Source organism: Gastrolobium bilobum, unplaced genomic scaffold (genome assembly GCF_033153095.1).
Source record: "Gastrolobium bilobum isolate Gb01-03AN ecotype WA unplaced genomic scaffold, APGP_CSIRO_Gbil_v1 utg512, whole genome shotgun sequence".
Lineage (NCBI taxonomy): Eukaryota > Viridiplantae > Streptophyta > Magnoliopsida > Fabales > Fabaceae > Gastrolobium > Gastrolobium bilobum.
Window position 1 is genome coordinate 143,557 of NW_026896079.1, and position 16,011 is coordinate 159,567.

The 16,011-nt window shown below is 33.4% G+C and overlaps 1 protein-coding gene across 1 annotated transcript; it reads left to right on the plus strand.

The window, feature by feature from the left end:
• The first annotated feature begins 15,019 nt into the window (after positions 1-15,019).
• On the plus strand, positions 15,020-16,011 carry LOC133297682 (vascular-related unknown protein 4-like). The gene is made up of 2 exons (XM_061496850.1): positions 15,020-15,412; positions 15,874-16,011. Exons 1-2 carry the CDS (start codon positions 15,086-15,088, stop codon positions 16,009-16,011), a joined length of 465 nt encoding a protein of 154 aa, XP_061352834.1. The 5' UTR covers positions 15,020-15,085.

The window sequence follows — 16,011 nt, forward strand, 5'->3', positions numbered from 1 at the left end:
TCTAAAGTCAAAACCATTGTGCTGAGTAGAGGACTCCAAGTCAGTGTCATTTTCGGAGTTTTAAAGCCTTGAGGTATACCATGAACACCTCTTTGGTATTTTGATGATTTGAGCTTGTTTAATCCTTTAAAAAGTAAAACTTCGATCATTTGAGTTAAGGACTGTGTTTCTGAGTTCATACTATGCTAATAAACATCTGTTAATGGAGACATTGGACTCCAAATCGAGTTGGGACTCTTAAATGTGGACTTATACAGAAGAATGCTCGAGTTTCTGCATTCTGTCTGATAAGTATTCGAATACTTTTCGTGTAGTATTCGAATACTTATCCCTTGGTAGTCGAATACTCCTTGCTGGAGTATTGTGATAGTTTTCTAGGAAGAAAAGTATTCGGATACCTTGAAGAAGTATTCGAATACTGAGTAATATTCGTATACTTGGGTGTTGGTATTCGAATACCTTGTGGTATTTGAATACTTGATTGAAAGTCATCGAATACTTTCTAGAGATAGGGAGTATTCGAATACTCATCGAGGAGTATTCGAATACTCATCGAGGAGTATTCGAATACCTCCTATAGAAACTGCATAAAATGACTTAAAATGAGATGGAAAGCCTTAATCACTTAATGGAATCTTGAGCAATGATTATTGATGATTAATTATTGTATAAACAGATTGTGATTGTGTTGTTGTGGACTTTGAGCTAGTGTTAGCTTGGCTTGGATAGTTAGCTTGCGAGGTAAGCTTTCGTGTCCTCGGTTTAGCCATTGTTGGTTCCACCATGCCCCATGGGGGAATGGTTATATGCATGATGTGTTTTCATGTTTTGATGATTTGAAATGCTTTTGAGCTGTTAAGTGTAAGGGCCTTATAATATGCATGTGTTTTTCCATCTAGACGGGAAGCCTGAGTATGTGGCGTCATACAATACGGTGATTCTGTGGGTGGGTGCAAGTGGCGTCTTGCACTCATGTAGGCAATAAACGTATTTAAGTCCTGCATTTCTCTGGCCAGTAAAATAGTTGACACACATGACATGATTATTTGTTGCATTGCACTGATTTTGGATTTGATATTATATGACTGCTTTTAGAACTTATATTGCACATGTAAATGAGCTTGGGGTGGAAGATCCTTGAGGACCCCTTGTCTTACTGAGATTTCTGTTTAGAGATCTCACCCCACGTTTGGGGCACCATTTTCAGGTTCAAGTAATACTGGGGTTGAGACCTCGGTCGGCAGGAGGCCGGAGCTGAGTTAGATGTCTGCTGTTATGATTATATGCTGGATGCTGACATAACTTTTATCTGTTTTTCTGTTGTGGAGGCTCATATAAATCTTTGCAATATAGGTGGTCCTCCATGATGGGTCTCTAGTAGGTAAAATTATTAGTTGTCAGCTTGAACATGTCTCCGTCATGGGACACGTTGTCGCTGGTCTCCATATCATCTCTTTCAAAACCTTATGAACTCGGGCTCTAATACCATTGTTAGGACACGGTCCCTCAAATAATAAATTCTCGCGGAAGTGTTATTGTCGATCGACATACACCATCCAACTAGTCGGCAAAGATGAGCTTACCGGTCGGTCATCACAACAAATAGATCAAAGTCTTACATTAATTAGAAACGCAACAAAACTGCATAAAACAGAGATGAGATGAAGGAAAAACACAATTTTTAATGTAGAAAACCTTCTCCAATGTGGAGTGATGTGCCTCTGGCATATGTAGTTTTCCAAGCTAAAAATGATAAGGATTAAGTCATAAAAGAGAAGTTTATTTACATATTTGCTTAGTATGTTGACTTTTCTATTTCAATGATATTTCTCGCCTATTTGTTATGTTTATATACGGAAAAACAAGAAGAAAACAAAATTTCAAAAGACTTTTGGCGCAAATCTGCACGAGCGTGGGTTCTGAGCTGCACTGTGAAGACCTGGGCCATTTTCCAGAAAAGTGGTGCGATCTGGCGCCACTATGGCGCGATCCTGCGCCAACCAGATTCCCCTGGGCCACTTACCAGAGAAGTGGCGCGATCTGGCGCCATTGTGGCGCGATCCTGCGCCAGTTAGGTTGCATGCCTACGTTCCAGAGAAGTGGCGCAGTTCCGCGCCATAGGGGCGCGGTTCCGCGCCAATTTGCGATTTAAATCACCGTGTTCTGAAAGGGAAATTTTGGAAGAAGCGAACCAGGATTATAAAAAGAATGCTGTGAGCGTTTATTCAGGACACTTTTCGACGACAGAGAAAAACAAGGATTCCAGAAGGAGGAGAGGAACAGTGGATTGTTCTTAGTCTTCTTTTTGTAATTACATTCTTTCATCTTTATCTTTTATAATTTTATGTCAGCCATGACAATGGTTGGCTAGTACTTTTTATTGTAGTTAGGGTCACAAACCTTATGTGAATCCTTGTTACAACGGATTGATTTATAATTACTCTTTTATATATTTATATTTATCTTTACTCTGTGCGTAATTTCTATCTTCTTTGTTAGAATTGATTAATCTAATAGTTGATGATAGTTTGAGGGTAAGAACCCTAGATAGAAATATTGGGGTTTTTGATCTTGAAAGGGAGTAGGATAACAATTTGTATGCGTGCTAGGAATAGACGTATATATTATTGCAGATGTTTAATTTATCGTGCTCTTTACTTAATTTCATGAGAAACATCGCAAGGAATTGGGGTTTCAATTGGGGTTAAAGGGCTAACCTTACAAGGAATTGAAAGTTAACTATTTAATAATTTTTAGATGATAAATTATCTGAGTATTTATTTAAATGAGTATTTTAAATCATTCCAGAGTAAAAGGTGGGATCATATGGTGAGTGCACTCTAGCTACAATGTCTTCTCATATTTTATAAAATCAATCTCTGTTTTATTTTTCACAACAAAAATTCCAAAAATACGTTTTTATCTTAGTTCTTATTATTACTCAAATCCACAATATTTTGTCTCATTTATTTGAACTCTTCCCGTCTTAAAAGGAACGATTATTTGATATTTGATCACAATCCCTGTGGAGACGATACTTTTCTTATCACTGTATTACTTATGCGATCGGTATACTTGCCGGGTAGCATCACGGAGAAGGAAAAGCCACAGAACATTAGTCCTTAAACAAACTTTCACTATGAAAATAGTAGGTTATAAAAATCAAACTTCTTTAGAATCACTAGAATAACTCTCAAACCTTACCTACAATAGTGATATACTCAAGCTTCACCGAAAATTGTGGTTTTCTCTCAAACTTCTCTAAAGAAGTCTCTCTCTCCTAATCTTTTCTCTTGAGGAAACTCAAAACTTCAACTATGTTTTTCAAATGGTCCTCTCGACTTTATATATGTGTGTGGAAACTCTTCCCCTTCTGGTCTTCATTAATGACAATGGTGAGGGAGCATTTAATAGAGTGGTTGAAAAGAACGAACCTTGCATATGATAAGTGGCGCATGCCCACGCCTCCAAGCCATCAACATTAAAGGAGGAACAATGAACTATTCCAACATGTATACCCTTGCACATATTGAAAATTTTCTTTCCACGTGATGAATTTATTGAACAAAAACGAAAAATGGAAACTATTCTTCAGTTTTGCTTTTAGGTGATGCTTGAGCATAGTATATTAGTATTGTATAACTATTGTTTGGAGTAAGTAATGATCAGTATTACTTCCCTTCAAAATAAAATATTTGTATTTAATAAGTAAGTCGTCAACAATTGTCTCTATTTTTCTCCCTCCTCAACATTGACATGACAATTTGTCAGTATTGGTATCTTATTTTTATTGGATAAATATACCGAGTATTGGATGTAACGAAAATACTTAAAATATTTTCTGTCCCGAGAAACTTTTACTCTGTCACAAAAGGATTTTGGAACCCCAAATCATTTAGGGGGAAATTAAAGTGTTTATCCTTTTAAATGACACAACTTATATCATTTCACTCTCACAAAGAAGTGGGACCACACCTTTATTTTTTTGTCAACTCTCTCCTCCTTTATCTATCTATTTCTCTCTCTTAAAATGACACAATTTTACATCTTTAAAAATGACACACACTTATCATTTAATATAACTTTTATTTATAATTTATGTTACCTTTTAAGAGTAAGATAGGAAGACTATATGTGCTATATGTGTGTTTGAAAAAGTGAAACTATATCGGTAGATTAAGAGAATATATATTTATATATATGATAAAAAAAAACAAGGATATATGAAGAGTTGGTGATCCATTTTTGCAAGGTGTAGAATATGGTAACTAGAAGCTCCACATGCAGGTATGTTCAAAGGAACGAGTCGGCCACACGTGTATGAATACCCCATGTGCTATTTCATCCTTATCCTTATTAGTCTTGACATGGATAATTCTGTGCTGAAAGAGCCATTCCTCTAACTATGGCCGAAATCCCTGATTAGATTACATCTTTGAAAAGGAAAATACAGGCATTTGACCTAAATTTAGGAACAATTTCTTCAGAAGTCATGTTAGTCTGGACCCCCTAAGTAGTGGCCTCAGCAATGCTCTATGTCATAACATTAATGCTCATAACCTTTAATTGATTGTTTTTCTTTTATGAATTGGCAACTACATTGATAAAGGAAAAATATTGTCTCACATTCGAATGACTTACACTAGTCACCCATAATTTGAGTAACACTTAGGCTTACAACCTTGTCGTGACCCACCATTATATTCTAGGATATGATGTGGAAACTTACAGAACCTCTCTCTCTCCCCCTCTCTCTCTGAATATATTTACACGGGATAGGATCCGTTTACAAATTTTTTTGAATTTTTTTACAAATTACACTATCTTCTCTCGGAAGAACATAGTGTAGTTTGTAAAAGTTTGTATTCTCCCGGGAGAATATAGTGTAGTTTGTAAACAAAAAAGTTTGTAAATATAACCTGCCGCTATTTATACACTTTAGTTTGTTTATTATCCATACCCAACTTATGATTAATAATGAGAAGGAAATTAAGAGTTATATACCATGTTTAGCTTTAACTGATTTTCTTTAAAAAAATTATGTCATAATCAACTCTCTCTCTCTATCTTGGTACATTCATAATCAACTCTCTACTTGATCAATATCGTATATATTTGATAATGATATATTAGTGTCTCGGCAGCACTTTGATATATATACTACTGTAATAAAAAAAGTTAAAGAGAGGTTGTACTGATGAATATATATATATTCATATATATATATATGGAAAAAATTAAAAATTCAGTCACTGGACCGCCCAGTGCACTAAGTTCTACGGCGAGAACTTAGTGCACTAAATATTATAATGGTGTTCTCTCAGTGTTCTCCCGGGAGAACATAGTTATAATATTTACTATAACTGTGTTCTCGCGGGAGAACTTAGTGCACTGGACCGAATTTTGTATCTAGTCACTGTACACTCACTAAACCCTACATATATATATATATATATATATATATATATATATATATATAATATATATATATATATAGGATTTATATTTCTGCAGCTGCTGTACGTGTAGCAGTCAAATACTTGCCATATATATACTTGAAAGCATTAAATGCAGGGAATCATAATCATACAAAAGATGAAAGCATTAAATGTAGAGAATCATAACCATACACCTGTCGTTGTTATAGTAAAGCGGCTGCAAAAATGATTTTACCATATTAAGGACTAAAAATGAGAGGTGAGATGTTTGCTTACAAGATGACAAAAGTCTACTATATAGGCGACACTTGTTGGGCATGCCCCATCATTAGTTGTCTAGTTCAAAGCAAAGGACACCTGCATGCAAAGGAAACAAATTTGGCTTAGCTTGCGGTACTCAGTTCATTTAAAGAGGGTTAATTATAAAGGATTTTTTTAGAGTCTTCTAATTCCTGAATTGAGAATTAATGTTACATCATTCACATTAAAAAAGAAAAAACCAATTTTTTTCCTTTTTTGGTAAGTGAAAAAACCAAATTTAAGTCTAAACTAACTAATTAAGAAAGTTAAACAAAAATAAAACATCCGCTATGCTTTTATTTAAGAAATTATTTGCATTACAATGTAGCAATAATAACTAAAATTAAGCTGTATAATTACATGCAAGATAAATCTTATCAAATGCTTACATCAAGTTTCGAATGGGAGTCTTAATTCAAACGTTCAACATCATTAAAAATGGAAGTGTACGTAAGGCCAAAATCAGTCTTAAAGTTTGTCGAACTAACTAACTAATTAAAGAGATTATTTTTGATTTATTGTCAATGTAAAAATTATTTAATTTTATTTAAATATATCTGTTACATTAGGTTCAATAATAAAGATATGGGGATAGGAACCTTCTAAAGTCTCACCATAGAGAATCTTTCTCTCTTTGCAAAACAGCTCATCATCGTACACACACGAAGCAGCCGCTTTACATCAATAGTGGAGGTAAGGCTAACGGTTTGGCTAAGATTTTTCCTCCTCTCTCGTCATTAGAAAATATTCATTTCCCTATATAAACTCTTATTCTCTCATTGAAGAGACACTTGATTTCTTACACTTGTACGAGTGTTACTCAACTAAGATTTAAAGTCATTTTAGCCTAAATACACCACCTCCATCTGTAGCTATTTCTGCATTGCACTCCGGTGATTATTTCTGTGCTTTGATTCTTACCATTGCTACTTTAAGTACCTACATATCAACATACTATATTTTTTTAGGATACACACTTGGTTCTAAATCCAGATCAATTCTATCATCAAAAGGCTTGATTGCAATCATCCACACACACAAAAAGGCTTGATTGCAATAATAATTATATAAAACATCAAATCAACTTTTGATGACATCAACATATAATTGAATTATAGTATAAAATTTCTTAATAAATGACCTAAAACTGCAACTTTCAGGGCTCAGAATTGAGTTTGGCATTCAAATGTCCCTGACACATTGCTTTCTGGCCTTTGCTAGTCACATGGTCATTGTCTCTGTTCATTGTCACCTTTGAAAGCTTACACTCAGGAGTGGAAGCTAAGGATTTACCACCCATGAAATTTAAGCTATGAAAGGTTTCATTGACAGAGACTAGGCAAGATACGTTCGTGTTTTGTCCTAGACAAAATGGTCACCAAGATTTAATTTTTAGAAAATTTGCATGTGTCCTATGGTCCAGTTCTTTTTGGTCAAGCCCTTTTCCTCTCTTCTTTTTCAAGTGATCAATATAATAGCTATATTAGATGGACTTTCAATTTTCTGAAAAAGGCCATCGTTGATTGCATGCATGACTATGTCCTACAATTTGGGTGTGGGTACTTTCAAGTAGCAAGAAAGCATATTTGCCAGCAGCCAGCATTAATTAGCTGTGCTCAATAGTACTTATTAACTCATGTCCTTTCGACTTTGGGTTATAAACATTAATTCTTGTTTGAATTAATATTTGAGGAATACATAATGACTTTCTACACATATATACACACACACATTTTAGAGGAATTCGTTTTAGTTTGCATACTTTTATTTGGTTTCTTTTATACATTTAGTTAAAAAAATCATTACTACAATTTAAAATTTTAGCCAGCTTAACTGTCGAAAATAATATGACAATTTACATATATTTCTTCTAAATAGTACTCTTGTTTCCATCATATTTTAATTAAGAATAGTTTTTCTTAATAGTAAAAGAAGAGGGCAAAATAATGGAACTAACAATTTGTCAGCTTAAAAACTTAAATATTAGGTAATAATAAAAATAATAAACGTTATCTCTAAAAGTGTCTATTAAGAACAATGCCATTCCCTCGAAATTTGGAGAAATAAAAATAAATTAATATATAAAATTGCACTATTAATTAAAAACTGTCTGGATGAGTTTTCGATCAGTCTTAGACGGGTTCAACTGATTCTTTATACATTAGGTTTTTGTAGATAAATGGATTGAATACAAGACCAATTTACTGGGCAATCTGATCTAATTTTTTCTTCATTCGAATAAAGCGTTGATATGAAATGCCGGTCTAACGAGGCCATTTTGAAACTAAATATTCAAAAAAAAAAAAAAATGACAACTTTTTTACGAAAGGGAAATTTAAAAATAAAAATAAAAAATCAAACTATGACAAAATTAGTCCACAGACGCATATGGCGAAATTAGTTCCACATGCACATACAAACACAGAGGACTCGAGTGATATATAGGATGTATAATAGGTACTTTGATAGGGGCGGGACGAAAAAATAAGTATAAAGCACCATCACCAAATACAAAACATGTTATTTAACAAGTGGACAACAGCAAATGCCAAGGTCATCAACTATTTTTATTCTTTTCAAAACGATTCCTACTTTTGTTATATTATTGTTTATAGCTTAAATCAATAATCTCAAACTCTTAATACATAATTCCGTCCAATGATGAAGTGTTGTTATCTTTTACGGGTCCTACTTTAGTTATATTATTGTTTATGGCTTAAATCAATAAACCCAAACTCACAAACTTTTTCTTCTTCTTCTTTTTCTTTTTATATATCCAAAGTTTAGGTGAGTTTAAAAGCCTGTATATCCCACCAAAATTAGGATAAACCACAAACTTTTGAGAATTTTCTGAAACGGAATGGAGATCAAACCAACAATAGGATCCTCAAGGGCACCCTTATAAATTATGAGCCTCATTCTTAACTGTGCCCACCCTAATTGCCAACTTTTTTTTAAATCCCATGAGATTTTCAAGATCCTGTTGTAAGAAAATAAAATAAAATAAAATAAGGATTATTTAAGGCTCCGGTTTTTATCCACTTCGTACCACACATTTAACATTGAAATGCAAAATACGAAGACTGGGAAGCCTAGCAGGTCATTGAAATACGAAAAACAGCGAGATTTTAAAATAATTTTACTTATTAATGCAACAAGCTAGAAGAAAAAAAAATAAGGAATATGTTTTTTATGAGATAAATTATCTCATGCAACACAAAAAAAAAAGCATGTGAGATCAACTAAGGAAAAGAGAAAAAAAAAGTGGATCCCACCCACTTTTTTATGTAGTGCATGAGACAATTTATCTTATGTAACATGATAAACATATTTCCCAAAAAGAAATACTAATTTATAAAATAATTTTCTACATATAATTTAGGGAAGTATAGCTCTTATGTAGTAAGAAAAATGTTCTTTGTAACACCCCGTATATATCCGGTAGTGTTATCATTACATCGTATTAAGCGGTGCTTAATTAAAAATGCAGAATATTCTTTTTCTTTTCATTTATGACGTCATTATCAATTACCATCTTGATTACTTAATCAATTTCATAAAATATCGCCCGTATGTAAATTGCAATAAGACATCTACTGAAATACCTCAATATATAAATAAAGTGTGTATCTAAATCACGGCATTACATCTCGTAATCCGGACAATATCCTGATACATTATTACAACTTCAAAAGACTCAAGACATAACAATACTATGTGTCATGGACAATCCCCATGCTCACCAAATAAACATAGTCTCATAAAGATAAACATAAATCTCCATAAGCATGATCTGAAGCTATAAGCAATAACAGCATACAAATCCAGCATCCAACAGGTCAGCATAAATAACAGCAAATCTAACTCAGCTCCAGCCTCCTGCCGCCTGAGGTCTCAACATTACCTGACCCTGAAATAAGCATTCCCCAAACGTGGGGTGAGATCTCTAAACAAGAAATCTCAGTAAGACAAGGGATCCTCAAGGATCTTTCACCCCAAGCTCACTTACATGTGCAATATAAGTTCTAAAAGCATTTATATCATTATCAGTTCCAAAACTATGTAGTGCAACAGATATCTATGGCATGTGTGTAATCACAATCTACTGGCCAGAGAAATGTAGGAATACGTCTATACCTACATGTAGTACAAGGAACACCGCTTGCACCTCACCCACAGCCTCACCACATACTCAGGCTTACCGTATAGGTGGAACACCTCCATGCATATCAACAAGGCACTAACATACAATAGCTCAACAACATTTCCAAAACATGAAAAGCATGTAACACATCATGCATATAACCATACCCCCATGGGACATGGTGGAACCACAACATGGCTAAACCGAGGACACGAAAGCTTACCTCTAAGCTAGCTATCCAATGCCACAAGCTCAAAGTCCAATCACAGCAGATCACAATCTGATATGGACCAAATATAAATCAATAAACATGTACCACATGCATACAAACTAAAGACAACGCCTTTTCATTACGTTTTATGTCTTAAAGCTTCTAACAAAGCTACAAGCCCTTAATCACATGATTCTGGCTTAGTCCACTAATTACAGAAGTTCAACTTCATCAATCTAGAGTCCACAAACCCCCAATAGCCTACTGTACACACAGCACAGCTACTGTTCTACGAAATCCCAGAATATCCGGATATTCCACGGGGACATATCCGGATATGCAATATCCGGATATCTCACTGTCCATATCCGGATATGCAGATTCCCATATCCGGATATCTAATATCCAGATATCCCAAAACCCCATATCCGGATATCACATATCCGGATATCATATCCGGATATTCCACGGGCAGATATCCAGATATTTCACGACAGAATGCAGCAAGTGCATTTCGTGAAGATATCCTTCAAAGGTTGGTTTTTACCTATTTTAAACACTTAAACATGCATTTCTAGGTGTGTTAAGCATTACCCAACAACAAGTTATCATCTTTTAGCCTTAACATGCATCAAGCTTCCATTTTTAAGCCTTAAAACTCAAGTTAAATGTTGGTGATCATACCACAACTCAAAAACAGAGGAGGGAGATGCTCTTGGAGCTCACAACAGCCACTCAAAGCTGGTTCAACATGATGCACGAAAATGACACCATCAAGAGTCGGTTTTTCTTCACAAAGGTGACACTTTGAAGATCAAAATGCCAAGAATAAGACTCCCACCCTTCAAACACAAAACTCAGCAGTTCAAACTCCCTCATACAGGTTCTCTAACTCCGAAAAAGGCCAACAATGCAGTCCCAAGGCCAACCCTCACCCTCACCAAGTGTTTAAATGGAAGAACAAGCATCAAAGGTGATTACTTGATCAAGAAATGGAGAAGGAAGCCTAAGAACACTATTCTGGTCAGCCTCCAAGAAAAGCCACGTTCAAAATTTAGGTATCTAGGGCAATGTGCCATTAGACATAGTATATATAGCCAAAACTCATTAAAACACGCAGTATTAACTTTAATTGCTACGCTTAGCATTTTAATCCCAAACTTTGGATTCTAAAACTACAAATTTTTCCAAGAATTACCATATTTTTATTATATTTTTCTGAGCACCTTTTCGGTACGCGCTTCTCAAAGCCAGTACCGGTTTCTAGCATCAGTTCTCATTATTTGGACTTAAAACTCGTTTTACAAGTCCTATATATTATTCTAGTAATTATAATGTACTTACATTAATTTTCCGGGATACTTTTTCGGTGCGCATTTATACCAACTAGCAGAACCGGTATCTGCATTTTTCTTCCGAAAAGTGACTTTCAGCATTCTTAATCACTTACCATAATTATTAAAGCCTCTTAATAATTATTAGAGTCCATTATGGAATCATTTCCTATTTTCTCATAATTTATTAATTAAATACCTTAATTAACGGTGCGGGTTCTTACATTCTTCTCTTGCAATGAATTAACACTATGTATTATAGTAATACATAGTTGTAATTTTAAAAGCTATTTTTTTCTATCTTTTCAGAAGCTGCCGGTTGACGTGGCAGAGAAAGAAAAAAATCAATTTTAATATTACAACTATGTACTACCGTAGTATATAGTGTTAATTCGTTGCAGGTAGGGGTGTTAACGAGTCGAGCCGGGTTTTAGTCTTGAAAGGCTAAGTTTGTATTTAAATGTGTCAATCTGGTCTAAACTGTTACCTGTTATGAATATAATTATTGGCATGTGGCATGACTTATTTCCAAAAAAATAAAAGTCTGATTTAACCTGTTAGCATGTTAAAAAAAAAATAAGACAACAAAATTTATCCAAACAAAATATACGATCAACAACACTAATAATTCTATAAAGATTCATAAATTGTATATCCAAATAGTATAATATAGAATAAAATCATTCAAAAAATCTGTTTAACTAAAAAAATGGAGTGAAATGGGTTGAGAAGAGAGAAAGGCTATTATGAGCAGTATACAAAAAAAGTTAGTATGTTAGGCCAGCCTGAAAGGCTCTAAGGCCGAGCTTTTAAATTGGAGTCTGAGACCTTTTTATTAAACGAGCTTTTATACAAGTCAAAGTCTGGTTCTAACAACTAATTTTAAATATGTAAACCTAGATTTTCACGAGCCAAGCCAAAAGTCCCTGATTCGTTTAACACCCATAATTACAGTAGAAGTTTCTTCTCCTGAGAAGTTGGACCCTATAATTTAACTAATATTGATATTCATGATCAGTCCAGTGTTAACATATAATTCATTTTTAGTCATTGTTTAGATGAGTTTACAAATAGCATCTCGAAACCTATATATACCCAAACAAAAATATCTATATGCAATTATTTTCGAAACAAAATACAGAGATGCATCCTTTACATGGGCTGATTATGCGTATTAATGATCTGTTGAGAAGGAGCTGGCAGGTTTATGTGTCTCATACATACAGAGAAGCAAATGGAGTAGCTGATTGGTTAGCAACGCATGCATATATGTCAAATTGGGATATTCAGATTTTCAACAATCCTCCTGCAGGATGTAAAGAAAGATTTCTTCAAGACTTTAGGCGAGTAGCATTTCCTCGCTTAGTTTTAGTCTAGTTTTATTTTCTCTTTGTCTTAAAAAAAAATATCTATATACACCAATCAATCTTATTTTATTATTATTTTTATTTTAAAAAATGGTTTTTTGTATGATGTTTAAGCAGAGAAACCGCACTTTATTATACATCCTCCTATAAACTTTGGAAAAATGCTAACAATTTTGTTAAATATTTACATAAATTAGTTTTTTAAGATGGAGGTGTGTTTCCTATCTTAAGACTGAAGGTCAATTTTATAGGAAGGACCAAGAATGGTCATTAAAAAGATTATGTGGCCACACACCATATAATTGTTCTTTAACAGCTGGATCAACATTGAAACCCGTATATATTACCTACGAAGCACCGACACTTCAAAAACCTTGATGTGTCATGTCCAACACTTTTCGACACTCCCCGACACTCTCAGAGGTTGTGTTGCATTGCATTTTTAGTTCCAATTAATAGATTCGTTGGATTACTATTACCATTTTATTGAGTTTAATATAAATATTTGGGATATCTTATATTTCTTTGCAAAATTGATGGGTATTATAAGTTTAACTTCATTTTTTTGTTAAATTATTGAGTATTAAATATAATATACATTACATAAATTAAAAATAATATTTAATATCAAAATGTGTCCTAACGTGTCGAAATCTAATATTTTTTAGAATTAACGTGTCGGAGTGTCGTGTCGTATTGTGTCTCGTGTCACGTGTCCATATCGGTGTTACATAGTATATTACTACGAAGTACGAATAGAGTTATAAATGGTAGCATATATTTATATTTACATTTACATTTATATTATTAGTAAATATATAGAGGTAAGAAAACACTAAATAAAAGTAATAAATGACCAAACTAGAATTATTTTTCCAAGAAGGGAGAAAATAGTATTAAGAGAGTCACTCTTAATACGAGTCTGACAATGTTCGAATCTGATTAAATCGGTTTGGATATCCAAAAGATAAAATTTAATTTTTCACATTTTGAAATTTTTATACTGCAATATATTTTATAAGTAATAAACTTTTTTAAAAACATAATATTTTTTCAATATAGAATATAAATATTATATATATAATAACATGTTTGTTGCTCCGGATAAGATAACTAGTATATAATTAAAATTATATTTGAGCACCAAATGATGGTAATTCAGTTGGCGCATGGGAGCTGAGCAAATAAGAATGAGAATATGTATTCGATCCTTTCCAATATCATCTTTTGTAAGAGTTTAAAGCTTTAATCCTAGACCTGCCCCGAACAGAATTGACTCGCGTAAAAGATACTTGTGATTTATTAAAAAAAAAATTATACTTGAGCAGCATCATGATTTATTTGACAAAGAAATCAATTAAATATCAAGGGAAAAGACACTACAAGAAAAAATCTTATCAGTGTCACAAATTTTGTCACTACATATGAAATTTCGTCACAAATTTCTAAGTCGCAAATTTATTTGTGACGAAATTTGATTATTTGTGTCGAAAATTGTCATTTGTGACAAAATTTGTGATGAAAATTTTTGTCACAAATAAACTTTTTTCTTGTAGTGAGAATAGAGATGGTGTGCTAGAAATTCCTCATATATCATACGATTAATTACAAGACAAAATCTTCTGAGACTTGAAAGTGACTTGGCCCAAAGAACATTTTCAAACTTCCATTTGGTAACTAACGACTAATTCAAACCATTAGTGTTAAGTTAAGTGCTCCATAAAGAAATTCATGCCAAATCATTGTTGGAGGCATACTATTTCTCTCATCCCAAAGGTCAAACACACACTCTCTCTCCCTGCTAATTTAAACTCCCCTAACTTCTCTGACCCACCCCAAGAGATTCCAAAGTCGTCATACATAACTCATCATTTTTCGCTATATGTCTTAAGTGTATTATATATATAATGGCAAAAATATTTATATTTTTGCTGTAGAAAAAATTAACTTACACTGATAAAAAAAGTCTTATATTCAATCCTAATAATTGATTTGCTTGCATCTTAATCATTAATCTTTAATCTAACAAATTAGAACCGTTATGATTATAAATTATACTGATATAAAATGATATAATTTTTTTTTTCTTTTATGATAAAATTATATTTGTAATATAACTCAGAAAAATTTTAGCATATGAAAAACGAGTCCCCCTAAATTAAGAATTTCTTCAACTATATATATGCGTTCTTTGGGAGACTTGCCTCTTTAGAGCTGGCCACCAAACCCCACTAATTACATCATTGTTCCTCTTCTCTTCTTGGCTTTCTGATAGAAAAGCTATAGCATCTATGAGTTCCGTAAGCAAAGCTCTTTCCTCTAATGATATTTCCACTGAAGAGAGTGGTTGGACTATGTATTTTGAGGACTTCTTCAACAACCATGATGATAACCACAAGTGTTCTATGTCTTTTTCTGGTGTTGCCACCTCCTCCTACCATGTCTCTGATGCTTCTTCCATGGTTGCTAAAAAATTTGCTCATAGTAAACAGGTTGAGGAGTTTTCTGTGAATAAAAATGGTAAGAGATCAAGTTTCAAGAAGAGGAAGAACATCATAACAGCTTTGGTTGAAGATGCTTTGGAAGACACTGCAACTTCTCCTCTCAATAGTCCCAAGGTTTTTTTTTTTTTTTATTCCCCCTTTTTTTCTTACATCATATCATTACCATTTCTTTCTCTCTATAAAAAGTTCAAGTTTATTAATAATCATTTAGTACTATTATAATTTACCCATGGTATTTTTAGGTTTTGTATGGGAATCAGAAGTTTGACAAGCCGAAACAAACTGAAGTGGTAAACCTTTCTCAGGTTCTATTGAATTGGCATAAATATATAATAGAATGTTCCCTTATGGCTTTTCAAAGAAAGTTTTTCTTTAGCTACTTGGAATTGAGAGGAAAATGCATAAGAATTATATAAACTAAGGCTATACCTAAAATCAATATAATTTTCATTTCTTTTTTTCACTTTTGCTTGTACCTTTCAGTGGTGTACTCTTTATACATACTGCATGTTGGTTGTGGAAGTTAATGATTTATCCATTTTAAACTAATAAGTTGTCATGTTTTGTCTCCTCAGGAGAAAGGCAATACCTCAAGACAAAGAGATGAGCAAAAAGAATTGAGTTTCAATGGAAGGGATAGTGACTGCACAGAACTAAAGAAAAGAGAGCTTTGCGTAGTTCCTTTTTCAATGGTAGCAAACTATCTAGGTTGA

Excerpts from the sequence above, each read along its gene's own strand:
- LOC133297682 (XM_061496850.1), top strand. The coding sequence starts at position 15,086 with ATGAGTTCCGTAAGCAAAGCTCTTTCCTCTAATGATATTTCCACTGAA. Across the intron at positions 15,413-15,873 it reads CTCCTCTCAATAGTCCCAAG|GAGAAAGGCAATACCTCAAG; the intron begins GTTTTTTTTTTT and ends TTGTCTCCTCAG.